The sequence below is a fragment of the Gekko japonicus genome, unplaced genomic scaffold (genome assembly GCF_001447785.1).
Source record: "Gekko japonicus isolate JY-2015 unplaced genomic scaffold, Gekko_japonicus_V1.1 scaffold181, whole genome shotgun sequence".
NCBI classification, from domain to species: domain Eukaryota; kingdom Metazoa; phylum Chordata; class Lepidosauria; order Squamata; family Gekkonidae; genus Gekko; species Gekko japonicus.
In genome coordinates, this window is record NW_015171507.1 from 424,224 (window position 1) to 442,605 (window position 18,382).

At 46.9% G+C, this 18,382-nt stretch overlaps 1 protein-coding gene across 1 annotated transcript in view; it reads left to right on the plus strand.

Annotated features, from left to right (window-relative positions):
- The window catches only part of ATP6V0A2 (ATPase, H+ transporting, lysosomal V0 subunit a2), a 57,262-nt gene that overhangs the window by 23,343 nt on the left and 15,537 nt on the right, over positions 1 to 18,382 (plus strand). Inside the window, exons 9-14 of the mRNA XM_015419300.1 lie at positions 1,054 to 1,266; positions 2,704 to 2,854; positions 5,405 to 5,544; positions 7,435 to 7,592; positions 13,480 to 13,567; positions 16,479 to 16,597. Coding sequence (XP_015274786.1) covers positions 1,054 to 1,266; positions 2,704 to 2,854; positions 5,405 to 5,544; positions 7,435 to 7,592; positions 13,480 to 13,567; positions 16,479 to 16,597 — 869 coding nt within the window. The remainder of the gene's footprint in view (positions 1 to 1,053; positions 1,267 to 2,703; positions 2,855 to 5,404; positions 5,545 to 7,434; positions 7,593 to 13,479; positions 13,568 to 16,478; positions 16,598 to 18,382) is intronic.

Here is an 18,382-nt window from a genome sequence, read left to right on the forward strand (position 1 = left end):
GTCAGAGGGAAAGGGCTCCTCCTGATTGTGCTGGGAACTTTTCTAATCAAAATGGGCATTCATGTAAGCCAGGGATGTTCATGCTCTGTATTCTTGGGATGGAAGTGGTCACTTCTTCACATCTGGGCCACATCTGCTCAGACATTGTCTGCGTATATGTGTGTGTATGCATGTATTAAATGCAAATGAAATGTAACATTAAAGAGTGGAATGGCTATCTTCTTACCTTGTGAAACCATTTTCCAGGGGCTAGGTGAAACTACTTTCGAGGCCATCGTTTGCCCATCTCTGATACAAGACCTAGTTAGAATGCAAGACCTGGCTAGTATACAAATAATGCGAGAATCTCATGTGGCTAGTTGCTGTAAATTTTCCCTTAATAATAATAATAATAATAATAATAACAACAACAACAATAATGCTTTCAATTTATTGATCGCTCTTTCCCACATACCTGCGGGCTCAGAGCGATTTACAGTTACTCTTGGGACAGTTGGACTAACAATATTTGTGGGGATAGGGAAGACAAACATGCAGCATTAATTACACACACATTGCAGCTAGCTGGGCTTCATCTGCAGGCTGGGTCAGTCGTGTTCCTACGGCATCTTGTCGGCTGGCTGAGAGACAATGCCTTTTTGCCATGTGTGTGATTTTTAAAAAAATATCTATATCCCACCTTTCTAAAATGCTCAAGGCAGCTTGCAAAGTATAAAAATACAAAACATAGATGAAATACGTAAATCAAGTTAAACCTGCGAGTCCTGCAACAAATATCCCCACTAGCAGCCTATTGGAAACATACGAACATAAGAGAAGCCAATGTTGGACCGGGCCAATGGCCCATCAAGTCCAGCACTCTGCATTCCATTAGTTACATCTGCCAAAGGCTCATTGGAACAATTCCACATTGAACCTTTTGCGGAAGAGAGTGAGCGTGGGAGCTTTCTGTAACGACATCTAGTGGGCTATTCCCAGGTGTGGGTGTGGCCCACATTTTAAATCCTTTTAAAAACCTCATTTCACTTTTTCAACCAACGAAACCCCCCAAAGGTGCTGCATAAAACTGAAGATTACTTACGGCAAGTTCTGTGCAAAGCGTCTGAATCCATCTACACCTGGGATGTCCAAGTGAAGAAGATGAAAGCCATTTATCACGTGCTTAACCTCTGCAGCTTCGATGTTACCAACAAATGCCTCATTGCCGAGGTTTGGTGCCCAGTCGCTGATCTGCCTAACATGCGCCGAGCCCTCGAGGAAGGATCTGTAAGTCAATTAATTAGGTTGCAGGGCAGCTGTGTGGACACAGAGTAAAGTTCTAGGACAGTGGTGGTGAACCTATGGCACGGGTGCCAGAGGTGGCACTCAGAGCCCTCTCAGTGGGCATGCGTGCCATCGCCTCAGCCAGGCCCAGACCATCATTAAAGTGTCAAATTCTCTGCCAAATAATTTTAAGTAAATGAAAGATTTTGGGATTGCTTTCCTTACTTTGTTCGGATCATCTTAAGTTAATGTATGAGTTGTTTTTTTCTAAAGTAAAACCTCAGTATTCAGGTTAAATTGCCGTGTTGGCACTTTGCGATAAATAAGTGGGTTTTGGGTCGCAGTTTGGGCACTCGGTCTCTAAAAGATTCGCCATCACTGCTCTAGGATTTAGTGTTGTGTTAATGTTGGGTATATTTACAGTAGCAGTAAAGGAAGTGCTGAGTGACTCACATGGGTAGTTACAGTTGAAGTGGAAGAATAGCATAGCTGAAAGAGGGTTAACTGAGAGGGTTGACTGTACTGCTGTGCAGAAACTGGGAATGCATGTTAAGTGGAGAACTGGAAACATAAGAAGAGCCCTGCCATCGGATCAGACCAGTGGTCCATCTAGTCCAGCATCCTGCCTCACACAGTGGCCAACTAGTTCCTCTGGAGGGCCAACAACAGGGCATAGAGGCCGAGGCCTTCATAGGAACATGAGAAGAGCCCCGCTGGATCAGACCAGTGGTCCATCTAGTGCAGCATCCTGTCTCACACAGAGGCCAACCAGTTCCTCTGTAGGGCCAAAAACAGGGCATAGAGGCCGAGGCCTTTCACTGAGAAGAATATCAGAAGAGCCCTGCTGGATCAAACCACTGGTCCATCTAGTCCAGCATCCTGTCTCACTCAGCAGCCAACCAGTTCCTCTGAAGGGCCAACAACAGGGCAGAGAGGCTGAAGCCTTCCCCCGAGAAGAATTAGAAGACCTCTGCTGGGTGAGACCAGGGGTCCATCTAGTCCAGCATCCTGTCCTACACAGTGGCCAGCCAGTTCCCCTGGATGGCCAACAGCAGGGCATAGAGGCTGAGGTCTTCCCTTGATTTTTCCTCTTGGCGCTGGGATTCAGAGGATTAGTGCCTCTGAATGTGGAGGTTCCCCTCAGTCACCATGGCTAGTAGCCATTGATAGACCTAGCCTTTTTAAAGCTGTTTACTCCTGTGGCCATCACTACATCATGCTACAACTGTGATGGTTTCCCTATTTCCACAGGGGCATATACACTTAGCATTCTAATCTGTGCGTTGCACAGCCAAGGTGTAGAGATAGTGCTTTTCTTATATAGTGTACATATGCAGTTTCTGCTTGGGATCACCGTTTGGATGACAGAAGGTTAAAAGGCAACGGTTATTTTCCCAATTTGCAAACACTAATCTATGTTGTCATTCATTCCGAAATCAGAGGGAAAGTGGAGCATCCGTTCCGTCATTCATCAACACGATACCGACGACGGAGACGCCTCCAACTTTGATACGCACCAATAAGTTTACTGTGGGGTTCCAAAACATTGTTGATGCGTATGGGATTGGGAACTACCGGGAAGTCAATCCAGGTAGGTGCTGTTGCGTGTAGACAAGTATTTATTGCGAAGCAGGGTTTACCTGGAACCCCCTACCTGGTTCCTCCCTCCTTTTAAAATGCCTAAAATAGCCTTTTCCAGAAACTTTGATGCATTACAAAAGTATCTTTATTTGTGTGTGTGACCTTGGGTCAGTCATAAATTCTTTCAGAGCTGTTCTCTCAAGGGCAGTTCTCATGAGAGCTCTCTCAGCCCCACCTACCTCACAGGGTGTCTGTTGTGGGGAGGGGAAGGGAAAGGGATCATAAGCTGCTCTGAGACTCCTTTGAGTAGTGAAGGGCAGGGTATAAATCCAGTCTCTTCCCTTCCTCTTCTTGTTCTTGTTCAGCACTGCTGTTACATATTTTATTACAATATTTTATACTACCCTTTCTCCAAAGACTGGAGGTCACTTCTCATAGTTCTCCCCAACCCCCTTCTGTTTTATCCTCACAATCAACCCTGCGAGGGTTAACTAGGCTGAGAGAATGACTAGCCCAAGGTCGTCTGATGTGCTTTGTGGTCCTGTGTGGATTTGAACCGCTGTCTCCCTAACCTCAGCCTCGCACCTTGGCCACCCTGGTGTACCCTAAAGCAAAAAGAAGAAGAGAAGAAGAAGAAGAAGAGATTGGATTCATACCCCGCCCTTCACTACCCAAAGGAGTCTCAAAGCGGCTTACAAACTCCTTTCCCTTCTCCTCCCCACAACAGACACCCTGCGAGGTAGGTGGGGCTGAGAGAGCTCTGACAGAAACTGCTATTTTTCAAGAACAGCTCTGACAGAACTATGGCTTGCCTAAGGTGGAAGTGGAGGAGTGGGGAATCAAACCCAGTTCTCCCAGATTAAGTGTCCGCGCACTTAACCACTGCACCAAACTGGACTCCTGGCACCAAAGTTCTAGTGTTCGCATTACACAAACAGAAAGTGGGGAGGCAGGGGAGAGGTCCCCAGTCTGCCAAGTGAGGAGTGGAATTGGGGAGGACCAGCTTGTGCTGAAGGTTGCCGGTATGAGGGTAAGCGAGAGCGAGTCAGGATGGTCTTGCTTCAGAGGCAGACTTGGAGTAGCGAGAATGCGGCCGGCTCAGGTCTTTCAGCACACGTGACCTCAAGCATGCATGCAGCCTGCACCGCAAATAACTTTGAAACAGTTTTTACAGTGGAGGAGAGGCATCGGCACTTTAAGTCTGAGCTGGCTGCTCTGAAGACCACACACCGGCACTGATGCACATCCCCCTCTGCGTGGTTCATCTGTTCGCACATCTGCACACGTTTCCCAACTGTGTGTCTCTTCCACCGAGCATTTCCGCCGTTATCAGTCACTTGGCTGGAGCCTGTACTGAGCAACTCCGAGAGAAGTTTCTGTGAGGAGGAGGGAGAGGGAGGCTACACAGTCACCTGCTGTAGGAAACCACCTTGCCCTAAAGCCTGCTTGTGTCCCTTAGAAACTGGGCTGCATTGAGCCAAAAACAAAAGCACTTTGTCACTGACTTAAATAACAGAGAGTCCAGGATCACCTTGAAGACTAACAACAATTTGTGGCAGGGCATGATCTTTCATGAAGAGCAATAGTCCAGGAGCACCTTAAAGACCAACAAAATTTGTGGCAGGGGAGGAGCTTTCATGAGTCAATGCTCACTTCTTCAGATACAGCCAGAACAGAGGTTTCAAAGTCATTTGTAACAAGGGCCGGATCTGAGATAAATTTCACTTTGTTGGGCCGGGCCCTGTGTGCCATAAACATAATGCCAGGTACCCGAAATATAAACTGTATAAAGGACAGTTTGTGTATCCTCACTGCAAGGCTCCAGTGCAAAGGAAAACTCACATGTGCAGACTGGAGAGCCAGCGGCGCAGCACTGGGCAGACACTCCCATGGTGCTTGACGACTGCTGCAGACGAGATTGTTCTGCCATGGCACAATAGGAGTGGCTCCACCCACTCCCCCCCCCCCAAGCAGTCTCCTGTTCCCTCCCTTGCATTAGCTGCTCACTGGCAGCATAAAAGCCCTGGACGGGCCTATTCCGGCCCCCGGGCACTGTGTTTGATACCCTCGAGCTAGAATGTGAGGCCGTTCTAGCTGTATCTGAAGGCGTAGGCAGTGACTCACGAAAGCTCCTCCCCCGCTGCAAATTTTGTTAGTCTTTCAGGTGCTCCTGGACCCTGCCTTTTTCCTAGTGCTACAGACGGACTAACACAGTGACCAATGCTCCCTCTAAGCCGTGGAGTCTTGTGAGCAAAAATAAATAAATAAATAAAAATTCTACTCGGTGAGCTACTGGCATTAAAGTTGTGAGCGAGCAGTTTGGTTACTGCATAAATTAGTTTGCTCTGGAGCCATCCTTCCTGATCTAAGACAAAAATGTGTGAGCTGGAGGGTAAAAAAACCGGCAAGCTAGCTCACACTAACTCAGCTTAGGGGGAACACTGACAGTGACCCATCTTAAATAATAAAGGTCACCTCCTGTCGAATTCTGATGTAGCGCATATCAAAACAGTTGCTTTGATTCTTTTCTCTCTCTCTCTCTCTCTCTCTCATTTTGAAGCTCTGTTCACCATAATCACCTTCCCGTTTATATTTGCGGTGATGTTTGGAGACTGTGGCCATGGCTTACTAATGTTCCTGTTTGGTCTGTTCCTGGTCACGTTTGAAAAACACCCACGACTGATGCGATCACAGGACGAGGTGAGGAAGGCGTGCTCTTGATTTACAATGAATATTTCTCTTTCTGGGCTTCCTGCAAGTGGGACTCTTGCTTTCCCCTCCCCCCTGCAGAGTTTGTTTGCGAGGCTGTAGAGTACGGAAGTAGGGCTGCAGTGGCTCAAGTGGTTAAGACGCTGAACTGCAGATCGGAAGGTCGGTAGTTCAGCCGTTCGAGACCCAAGTGCCGCAAGACGGAGTGAGCTCCCGTCTCTGGTCCCAGCTCCTGCCAACCGAGCAGTTTGAAAGCAAGAAATTGCAAGTAGATAAATAGGTACCACTTTGGTGGGAAAGCAACAGCATTCCATGCTCCTCGGCGTCTTAGTCATGTCGGCCACATGGCCATGTGAACGTCTTTGGACAGCGCTGGCTCTTCGGCTTGGAAATGGAGATGAGCACCGCATCCCTAGAGTTGGATTCAACTGGCTTTCGAACAAGGGAAACCTTTAGAATAGGGAAAGGGAGTGTCTTGGCACCCAGTCCCTTGGCCTGTGTTGGAGAAGTAGTGTGAATAGTGGAGAAGTAGACTTGCAGTGGGGGTGCATGACCCGTATTGGGAAAAAGTGTGTGTGGGGAGATTTTTCTTGGTATTGGAACTCGGGCTTGCCCACAGAAATTCAGTTGCAAGTAGAATTCAGGACAGACAGACGAGAAGAGTTGAAGAACAGAAATCAGTAGCAGAGGTGTGCACACAGAGACAGACACACACAAATGATAAATACTGGAGAAGACACATGAACACGTGAAGCTGCTTTATACTGAATCAGGCCGTTGGTCCGTCAAGGTTAGTCCTGTCTACTCAGACTGGCAGCGGCTCTCCAGCATCTCAGGCTGAGGTCTTTAGCATCACCTACTGCCTGAGCCTTTTAGCTGGAGATGCCGGGGATTGAACCTGGGACCTTCTGCATGCCAAGCAGAGGCTCTTTCACTGAGCCACTCCCCCTCCCAAACCAACATACTTTTGTCGTGAAATACATATAGTTTTTGGGGTGCTTTTGGTGGTGGAAGGCGCTGTCAAGTCACAGCCAGCTTATGGTGACTCCATAGAGTTTTCAAGGCAAGAGACATTCAGAGGTGGTTTGCCATCGTCTTCCTCTGCATAGCAACCCTGGACTTCCTTGGTGGTCTCCCATCTAAATGTGGACCAGGGCTGACCCTGCTTAGCTTTTGAGATCCGTAGAAGGGAGTATAAACGCTGTGTAGCCCTAAACTGCTCTAAAATAGAAACTTTATTAACAATACCATCAAACGTCTTAAGGACAATAAATTTAACAATCAATGTTACAACACAAACCTAAGCAAAAAATCATACATGAAACCTGGCTCATAACATCGAAGGAGCCATCTAGTACAAATCAATGTATAAACAGTTATAAAGACATTGTAAACGTCTTCATAAGCAGTGTGGCTCCAGACTCTGTATACAGCCGTGGAATCAATAATACACATTATTCATAAGACAGTAGTTACATTTGAGTTATCACCTTTGTTAATATTATCTAGTTGGGAACCCGTTTATGTGGATCGTTACACACCAGACACTGAGCCCTTTGGGTACGTGATAATCGTGTGAAATTGTCCTTTTTTGTGATATGATACATTGACTGACACAACAGAGAGGGTTGAAAAAGATTTCGAAACAAGGTTGCATCCGGAATCCTTTTTTCATGACAGTACTTGTGAAACATCAGGTCCTGCAATGCCAAGACCACAGCCATACAACCCGGAAAATCTACAACAGCTAACTACACATTAAACATCGGTCTGTTGTTAATTGGAAATGAACGCGAAGCTTAGGTATTGAGTTGGTAATTGAATGTTCTTATCTTTAAAGTTCACCTGACCCTGACTGGTCCTGCGCTTTCCTGTTTGCAGATCATGAAAATGTTCTTCGAAGGACGATACATCATCTTGCTGATGGGCTTGTTTTCGGTGTACAGCGGCTTGATATACAACGACTGTTTTTCAAAGTCTTTGAATATCTTCGGCTCCCGCTGGAACGTTTCGCAAATGTTCGAACAGAGTGTGTGGAAGTAAGTGGCCCTGGCTTGGTCCAAAGTGGCATCGAAGCAGCTCGCGGTCTTTAGATAGGAAGCCATTGACTGTACGTCTGTACAGAGCTCTGTACCTTTGCCCTGGTGTGCGTATACACTTACTGTATACTTGCCGTTCCAATGATTCATTCGTTATTTCAGTCCCTTTGCAAGATATCATCTGAATGCCTGCAAAATCAAGACTGGCTTACTGGAAAATAAACTTTGACTGCCATTGTGAAACACAATGTGCATTAGTGGAACGGTGTACTTTCAGAATATGGAGCAGAGGTCCATCAGTGGCTATTAGCCACAAAGTATAAGAGAACATAAGAGACGCCAATGTTGGATCAGGCCAAAGGCCCATCCAGTCCAACACTCTGTGTCACACAGTGGCCAGAAATACCAGTGCCATCAGGAGGTCCACCAGTGGGGCTAGGACATTAGAAGCCCTCCCACTGTTGACCCCCCCCAAGCATCAAGAAGACAGAGCATCACTTGCCCCAGAGCCCCTAGCTATACCTTGTGGCTAATATCCACTGATGGACCTCTGCTCCATATGCTTATCTAATTCCCTTTTGAAGCCGTCCATGCTTGTAGCACCCACCACTTCCTGTGGCAGTGAATTCCAAGTGTTAATCACTCTTTGGGTGAAGAAGTACTTCCTTTTATCCGTTCTAACCCGACCGCTCTGCAGTTTCATGGAGTGCCCACGAGTTCTTGTATTGTGAGAAAGGGAGAAAAGTACCTCTTTCTTTACCTGCTCTTTCCCATGCATAATCTTATAAACCTCGATCATGTCACCCCTCAGTCGTCTTTTCTCCAAGCTAAAGAGCCCTAAGCGCTTTAACCTTTCCTCATAGGGAAAGTGTTCCAACCCTTTTATCATTCGAGTTGCCCTTTTCTGCACTTTTTCCAAAGCTATAATATCCTTTTTAAGGTGTGGTGCCCAGAACTGCACACAGTATTCCAAATGAGGTCTCACCATTGATTTATATAGGGGCATTATTATATTGGCTGATCTGTTTTCAATACCCTTCCTAATAATCCCCAGCATAGCATTGGCCTTCTTTATTGCAGTCACACACTGTCTCGACATTTTCAGTGAGTTATCCACTACAACTCCAAGATCTCTCTCTTGCTCAGTCTCTGCCAGTTCAGACCCCATCAATGTGTATTTATATTTAGGATTTTTGGCTCCAATGTGCATCACCTTGCACTTGGCCACATTGAACCCCATTTGCCATGTTGACGCCCACTCGCCCATCCTTGACAGATCCCCTTGGAGTGCCTCACAATCCTCACTGGTTTTCACCACCCTGAACAACTTTGTATCATCCGCAAATTTAGCCACTTCACTGCTTACTCCCATCTCCAAATCATTAATGAACAAGTTAAAAAGCAGTGGACCAAGTACTGATCCCTGCGGTACCCCACTGCTTACCACCCTCCACTGAGAAAATTGCCCACCTACACTCACTCTCTGTTTTCTATGAACTAGCCAGTTTTTGATCCATAAAAGGACTTGTCCTTCTATCCCATGATTTTTGAGCTTACTTAGGAGCCTTTGATGAGGAACTTTATCAAAAGCTTTCTGGAAGTCAAGGTAAATAATATCTATTGGATCCCCCTTGTCCACATGTTTGTTCACCCCCTCAAAGAACACTAACAGGTTAGTGAGACAAGATCTTCCCTTACAGAAACCGTGCTGAGTCTGCCTCAATAGGTTTTGTTCATCTATGTGCCTACTAATTCTTTCCTTAATAATGGTTTCCACCAATTTACCCGGTATCGACGTCAGACTGACTGGCCTGTAATTTCCCGGATCTCCTCTGGAACCCTTTTTAAAGATGGGAGTGACATTAGCTACCTTCCAATCCTCAGGAATGGAGGCAGATTTTAAGGAAAGATTACATATCTTTGTCAGGAGATCTACAAGTTCACATTTGAGTTCTTTCAGAACTCTCGGATGTATGCCATCTGGGCCTGGTGATTTTTCAGTTTTTAAGTTGTCTATCAGTTTTAGGACCTCCTCTCTCGTCACCTCAATCTGACTCAGGTCTTTCAACACCCCTCCTGAAATCAGTGGTTCTGGAGTGGGCAAGCACTTCTCATCTTCCACAGTGAAGACGGAGGCAAAAAATGCATTTAGCTTCTCAGCCATTTCCCTATCATCCTTCAATACTCCTTTTACCCCTTGGTCGTCCAAGGGCCCCACTGCCTCCCTGGCTGGTTTCCTGTTTCTAATGTATTTGAAGAAAGTTTTATTGTTGGTTTTTACGTTTTTTGCTATATGCTCCTCATATTCCCTTTTTGCCTGCCTGACCTCAGACTTGCATTTTATTTGCCATAGCCTGTGTTCCGTTTTATCAGCCTCACTGTGACTAGCTTTCCACTGCTTAAAGGAATTCTTTTTACTTTTTACAGCCTCCATTACTCTGTTTGTTAACCATGCAGGCTTTTTCCTATACCTGTTTGTGCCTTTCCTAACCTGCGGAATATATATTTTTTGAGCTTCTAGGATCGTAGTTTTAAATAGATCCCAAGCTTCCCCAATTGTTTTGACCCTTTCTACTTTTCCTTTCAGTTTCCTCCCCACGTGTCCCCTCATATCAGAGAAATTACCCCTTTTAAAGTTAAAAATGGTTGTGTGAGTCTTTTTGGCCAATTCTCTATTTGTACAAATGATGAACTCAACAACATTATGATCACTGTTTCCAAGCGGTGCAATCACTTTTACATCTCTCACCAGGTCTTGAGTGTTACTTAGGACCAAATCAAGGATCGCCTCTCCCCTGGTAGGTTCCGTGACCATCTGCTCCATAGCACAGTCATTTAGAGTGTCTAGAAACTCAATCTCTTTTTCCCGGCTAGAACACATATTGACCCAATCAATGTGTGGGTAGTTAAAATCACCTATTATTACACAGTGTTTTTGTCTAGTTGCTATCTTTAAGGCATTCATCATTTTATAATCCTCCTCTATCTTTTGATCTGGTGGGCGATAACAAACTCCCAGTGTTAAGTTTCCTTTTGGCCCCCCTATTTCAACCCATAGAACTTCCAGAAGCGAATCCAATTCACTTAGCCTCTCAATCTTTCTAGACTTTATACCCTCTCTGACATACAGAGCTACCCCACCTCCAACCCTTCCCCCCCTATCCTTCCGATATAATATATAACCGGGAATCACTGTGTCCCACTGATTTTCCTCATCCCACCAAGTTTCAGAAATACCCACAATGTCTATTTTTCCCTCCCTCACCAAGCACTCCAACTCCCCGATTTTACCTCGGACACTTCTAGCATTTGTATAGAAACAGCTGTAATTTCCCTTACAAGTTAAGCCTGCATCCTTCCTCTTGCTATCTCGAGTCGTTGTCCGGCAGTCCATGTCACCAGCCATGGCCTCTGTGGACAATTTCAATCCACCTCCCTGTAGAAAAGCAACCGGTACCCCCTCACCTCTCTCAGATGAGCCAACCCGAACCAGAGACTTTTCATCTCCTGTCGGCTTTCCCCCAATATTCAGTTTAAAAGCTGCTCTGCCACCTTTTTGATTTTAAGTGCCAGCAGCCTGGTTCCTTCTCGGGACAAGTGGAGACTGTCTCGCCTGTACAGCTCCCTCTTGTTCCAAAAAGTATCCCAGTGCCTAACAAACCTGAACCCTTCCCCCCTACACCATCGTCTCATCCACGCATTGAGACTCCTGATCTCTGCCTGTCTCTCCGGCCCTGCGCGTGGAACAGGTAGCACTTCTGAGAAGGCTACCTTGGAGGTCCTGGACCTAAGTTTCCTGCCCAGCATCCTAAATTTCTCCTCCAGGACCTCACGACTGCATTTCCCCACATCGTTGGTGCCGACATGCACCACGACCACTGGCTCCTCCCCAGCACTATCTACCAGCCTATCTAAAACACGCGTAATGTCCGCTACCTTCGCACCAGGCAGGCAAGTCACCATACGGTCAGTACACGGGTTCGCCACCCAGCTGTCTACCTGCCTAAGGATCGAATCACCCACTACCAAGAGCCCCCCTCCCACCCTGCCCACTATGGAACACTATGTCTGGAGCAGTGATGCTCGGTATTCTTGGTGCTTGGGGAGCAAGAGTGGGAGGGCTTCAGGAGTTCTGGCCTTGCTGGTGGACCTCCTGATGGCACCTGGGTTTTGGCCACTGTGTGACACAGAGTGTTGGATTGGATGGGCTATTGGCCTGATCCTACATGGCTTCTCCTATATTAGCTGTGCTTTATCAGAACAAAATGGTAGCTAGTCAAAATAGTGATCCAGGATCGTGGCTTTTGCTTAGCCTGGTCACCACTGGTGGCGAAGCAAAATAGGAGTATATGGTTCTAGTCTCCTGTTTTATTTATTTATTTATTTATTTTACTGGATTTGTATCCCGCCCTCTCCTTGATGGGCTCAGGGCGGGTTCCAACAGTAAAAGTACGATGCAGTTAAAACCATTTTAAAACACACCGTAAAATAACATGACGTTAACAACACATAAGTACCGTACCACTCTAATAAAAGCCAGATGCTTCAGTGGCTGATGATGTTAAAATCAGTTTTTATTATACAGATCTTTAAATTTAGAATCCCAAGGACCCAGGCTACAGATGGAGGGGGCCCAAGGGGGGGGAATGTCCGCTGCCTCAACCGAAAGACCGGTGGAAGAGCTCCGTCTTGCAGGCCCTGTGGAATTGTAATAAATCCTGCAGGGCCCTGATCTCATACAGGAGCTCATTCCACCAGGCAGGGGCCTGGGCCGAGAAAGCCCTGGCCCTGGTCGAGGCAAGCCGGACGTCCCTGGGGCCGGGGACCACCAAAAGGTGTTGATTGGTGGACCTCAGTGCTCTACGGGGCTGTATTAAAAAGGGCACTCCGTGTATGTCTTCTCTCGTATTGACCTTCCCATCCTCTTAAACCAGCCTTTCTCTATAGCCTCTCCTTCATGACAGCACATGATTGTTCTTCTGCCTTCTGGCCGTTTTAAATTACCAGTTGTAACCAGTGTTCCCTCTAAGTTGAGTTAGTGTGAGCTAGCTCACCGTTTTTTAGCCTCCAGCTCACACATTTTTGTCTCACCTCAGGAAGGATGGCTCCAGAAGAGCAAACTAATTGATGCAGTAGCCAAATCGCTCGCTCGCCACTTTAATGCCAGTGGCTCGCAAAGTAGAATTTTTGCTCACAAGACTCCACAGCTTAGAGGGAACATTGGTTGTCACTAGTGGCTTTTGTGCATTATTTGCATCGTGAGCCACCTTGAGCCTTCCTATAAGGTAGCAAGGCAGCTGATCAATGTTTTAAATAAATAAAAATAGATGTACCGAGGCGAGGTCTGAGACCACAGAGCCGGGCCCTTCTCTGTTGTGCTCGCCCTGTGTCACTCCCCTGCGAGTGGGATCTGCCAAGCTATTTAGCTTCTTATTTAGTTTCCACTGAGAGGCGAAGACACCCCTGTTCTCGAGAGTCTTCTCCCTGAATCCAGATGATCCCCCCCCTTTAAACTTCACCTCTTTACCGTGCTATTGCATATCGATTCCGATATTGAATCACAGGGTTGGGAGGGGCCATACAGACCCTCTAGTCCCAACCCCCTGCCCAAGGCAAGACCAGCCTAAAGCATCTCTGACCGATATCCGTCCAGCCTCTTCTCGAAAGCTGTCGGTGGCTGGACAGATATTTGTCAGACTCTTCTGTGTTCTTTCTATTTATTCTATTTTATTTTTTAATTTCAGTTTTACATGGTCATCTAAGTCGCATTGAATGCTTTAGTGGGAAAACAACTACTTGAGGAACATAAAACGAGACAAAAAGTTTTGTGCCCAAAGTGCTGCCAACCTCTCTCAAGTCCTGTTTGTGGCTTTTGCTTGTTTTGTAGACCTGAGGATTTGAAGAATCAGCATTTGATGCTGAATTCAGCCGTGGCCGGAGTGTTCAGAGGAGCATATCCTTTTGGGATAGACCCGGTGAGTGTTCTGTCCGGACAGCTCCGTCTTTGATGACAACAAGCCCGTAAAGGAGAGTGTGGGGGGGGGTCGTCTTTGAGGTCCCAATGAACCAAATGAGCTTGCGGAAGTGGGTTCTTTCCTTCCTGCCCCCCAGCAGCCTCCTGTGCCTGCAAAATGCTGCAGCGGAGGACTGAGAAGACCCTTCAAAACAGTATACCATGGGGGGGGGGAGACATCCTTACTCAGTTCACCCTTCTTGCTGCAGCCCTCTTCTGTAGGCCATATTTTCACGCAATGAATTTGGGGGAAGGTGGGTAAGCTGTGTTCCTGGAACTTTTTTCCTGTCGTGGGAGCTTTGATTTACTCCTTTGTGATTGTTCCAAATAACCGTCCCTTAAGTTTTTAAAACTGTATCACAAAAAGGAAAGTTCAGAACATATCGGAAAGAACACGGGGCCTGAAAATAGACCTGGCCATTCTGTGACACTTAATTGTAGACCGTAGAGCTGTGCACATGGCAATTGGTTGTCAGGGTCCTTAGTCAGGTTACACAACACAGGGCTTCATGAGAAGAGAACTGTTTATTGGTAAATCCAGTACTAGAGACACGTCTACAGCTTGTGTCAGGAATGGCCGCCTATACAAGGGCCTCTGACTTATAGTAGAATCAAACATCCCACCGGTAAGCATGAGCCAATGGATACATCTCGCGCGGGCGGGCAAAGCAATCAGGCAAAGCAAAAAGCCGTTAACCTTCCCAGCCGAGTAAAACTGCAGCTGGAGCATCTACAAGGTCAAGCATAAGATAGCAAACAGTTGGTGAGCCAGGGAGAGCTGAGACAGAAAACGGGAGAGCACCCCCTCCACATTTCAGACTTATGACAGGGCTACCAGACATCGGTCAGCTTGTTGAGTGTATGTCTATTGGGCTTTAAGTTCTGGATTTCCTTGCCCTTAGAGATAGCTGATTTTGGCGACAGCTGTCCCTGAGATCTCTTTTTTCTCTGCACCTTGTGTCCTTCCCACCAGCGGTGAGAGAAAAAGGTAAAGCGCTTACTTTAAAGTTGCTGTGTCCCCCCTTGTGGATTTACAGTTCCCCCCCAGGGAGGCTTCACTTTAGACTCTCTCCTTGCTGCCTCCAGTGCAGCCAGATTTGCCTTTCTGTGATTTCAGGGGTACAGCTGAGGGTGCCAAATGCTTCTGCTCCATAGGAGAGGCTCTAGAGCAGTGATCCCCCATCATGGTGCCCGCTGACGTGTGTTCTGGCAGCGCCTGCTTGCTTCTTCCCCAAAGAACCTTTCCCCCCCAAAGCAAGGAGCTTGTCTTGGCTTTCTTCCACTTCACTGGAACAGAAGACCCCAGGAGGCATCACCTTTGTGTTTGCAGGGAATTCCAGCTCAGAAGAGAGCCAGTGTGGATGTAGGGGTTAAGGGCAGCAGACTCTAATCTGGAGAGCCGGGTTCGATTTCGCACTCCTCCACATGAAGCCAGCTGGGTGACCTTGGGTCAGTCACAGCTCTCTCAGCCTCTCCCTGAAAAAATCTAGCTCACCACCTAGTGGTGCATAATGCTAAGAGAGTTAGAACTTAAGGCTGCCTGACAGTCTTGGATCTCCTGCCTATACCGTACACAATGCCATTCGATAATTAATTGATTAACCTGTTCAGAAATATTTGTTTACTTCATTCGTGCCCTTCCTTTCTCCTCAATGGGGACCCAAAGCAGTTCCCTTAACCTGTTTTCCTCTTCTCCGTTTTTTTCCCCACAACAGCCCTGTGAGGTAGGTTAGGCTGAAAGAGTATGACTGGCACAAGGTCACCCAGCGAGCTTCTATGGCGTGAGTGGGGGTTCAAACCCGTGTCTCCCAGATACTAGTCCAGCACTCTTAACCACTGCACCACTGCCTCACGATAGCAGGATGGATCCTCCAAAGGTTTTGTGAATAACCCCTGTCCCATCATGGCAGACCCTTTCTCAAAATTGATCATGCCGGTAAATCCTCTCACAGCAGGAGGGAAGGCTGAGTTCCTCCCCGCCGAGTTTCTCGGCTCTAGGAATGAGAGGCAGCCCCATTTGGTTTTCTTATTTAGGTGAAGCTGACGAAGAAATTAGACTGGTCGTATGCAGTGCTCCCTCTAAGCTGCGGAGTCTTGTGAGCAAACACTCTACTTTGTGAGCTGCTGGGCTGGCGTTAAAGTTGTGAGCGAGCGAGCGAGCGATTCGGCTAGTGCATAAATCAGTTTGCTCTGGAGCCATCCTTTCCTGAGCTGAAACCAAAATGTGTGAGCCGGAGGCTAAAAAACGGTGAGCTAGCTCACACTAATTCAGCTTAGAGGGAACACTGGTCATATGGAACAGTAAACGGAAGAATGTTCAGTGTAATTTATTATGTTGCTATATGAATTGTAATTAATGTGAATATGGAAGAAGAACTCAGGAAACTGGATGGAATTCTATTTTAATGGGTGTTATACGATTAAGACTCAGAATAGGAAGTAGTTCAAGTTAGCCTTAATTGGCATAAATTGTCAATACAGAAGAATAGGAAGTAGTTCTTGGTTTGTAATTAGGTATAACAGGAGTTAGTGGATTAGTTTGAGAACACTTTCTATTAATTAATAATTTTGGGGGTGAATAATATAATAGATTGATGGAAAATAAGGTCAATAATCTGTATTATTGTTCATTACAGAAATTCATAAACTGAATTAAAAAAAAAATTCTGCAGGCTCAACTAGGTTTGAGTATCTCTGCTGCAGAGTGTTTGTGGGAAAGCTGCACAGAGTTCCTTGCTTGCCACAGAGTGAAGGAGCCGCTGCCGTCTTCAAATTCTTGCCTACAGTTAAAATTTGAGCAAGACCGCCTTCAGGATCGTTGTCCAAGACAAAGAGATCACTGTGAATGTCTGTATGTGTTTTTCCCCTTCCAGATCTGGAGTCTGGCAAGCAATCGGCTCAGTTTCCTAAATTCCTTCAAAATGAAAATGTCTATCATTCTTGGAGTGATCCATATGACTTTTGGAGTGGTCTTGGGGGGATTTAACCACTTGTAAGTATGGAAGCGGGGCCCATACGGTTGCAGCAATGATTTGTATGCCTTCTCTCTTTGTTTGAGGTGGGAATGTCTTGCAATTGCTGTAGGAGAAACGTAGCGAAGGCTGCAAATTTCACTTGAGGAGAGTGCTTAAAGGTTTGTTGAGCAGGTTCTTGGCTTCCCGCTCCCCCACCCCGGTAAGAGAAACTGGGATCTATTTGATCACTGAGCCTGGTCTTTCTAATCCTGATCTTCTGTGAACTAGGGGCCTGTTGTCAGACACACGTAGTTGCTTCTTGCTAGAAATTTATGAGACGGTACTAAGAAGACAAACCTACACAGCGGGCTCTAGTGCACAAAAGCTTATACAAGAATAAAATACTTGTTAGTCTGTTGTGGCAAAAAAATTAACAGGAGTCGTTTTTTTGCCATCAAACTGCAGCTGATTTATGGCACCTCCTGGTCATGTTTTCGAGGCAAGAAACATTGAGAGGTGGTTTGCCACCGTCTGCCCCCACCTCACGACCCTTCGCTTCCTTGCTGGTCTCCCTTCCAAATACTGATCAGGGCTGGCCTTGCTTAGCATCCAAGATCTGCGAAATCAGCCCAGTGGCCCATCCCGTCCAACACTCTGTGTCACACAGTGGTCAAAACCCAGGTCCCATCAGGAGGTCCACCAGCGGGGCCAGAACTCCAGAAGCCCTCCCACTGTTGCCCCCCCCCCAGCACCAAGAAGACAGAGCATCACTGTCCCAGACATAACATAAGAGAAGCCATGCTGGATCAGGCCAAAGGCCCATCCAGTCCAACACTCTGTGTCGCACAGTGGCCAAAAATACCAGGGGCCATCAGGAGGCCCACCAGCAGGGACAGAACTCCAGAAGCCCTCCCACTGTTGCCCCCCAAGCACCAAGAATAAACAGCATCACTGCCCCAGACATAAGAACATAAGAGAAGCCATGTTGGATCAGGCCAATAGCCCATCCAGTCCAACACGCTGTGTCACACAGTGGCCAAAACCCAGGTGCCGTCAGGAGGTCCACCAGCGGGGCCAGAACTCTAGAAGCCCTCTCACCGTTGCCCCCCCCCCCAGCCACAAAAAGCACTCACACAACTGCCCCAGCATGTGAGTTCCTATCTATACTTTGTGGCTAATAGCCACTGATGGACTTCTGCTCCATATGTTTATCCAGTTCCCTCTTGAAGCTGTCCATGCTTGTAGCTGCCACCACCTCCTGTGGCAGTGAATTCCATGTGTTGGTCACTCTTTGGGTGAAGAAGTACTTTCTTTTATCTGTTCTAACCCGACAGCTCAGCAATTTCATGGGTTCTTATATTGTGCAAAAGGGAGAAAAGTACTTCTTTCTCAACCTGCTCTATCCCATGCATAATCTTATAAACCTCGATCAACGTAAGAGGAGTCATGTTGGATCAGGCCAGTGGCCCATCCAGTCCAACACTCTGTGTTACCCTGTGGGCAAAACCCAGGGGCCATCAGGAGGCCCACTATCGAGGCCGGGCTCCAAACACCCTCCCACTGTTGCCCCCCCAAGCACCAAGAGTTTGTCTGCTGCTTTGGAATTATGAGCTGCAGGTTTCCTTGGTTTCCACAGAAGTTATTTGTCTTGGTGGCTAAAGGAATCAGGGCTTGTGATACAATTTTTAAACCAGCTTTCTTTTTTCTGGTTAGTCTTGGCCTACCTTAACACCCAATCAAAGCCTGGCCTAGATCTGGGCTTTCTCCACCTCCCGATTTCCTTCTATAGGCTTTGTGCTGGGAACTTTGTGCTGGGGATTCTT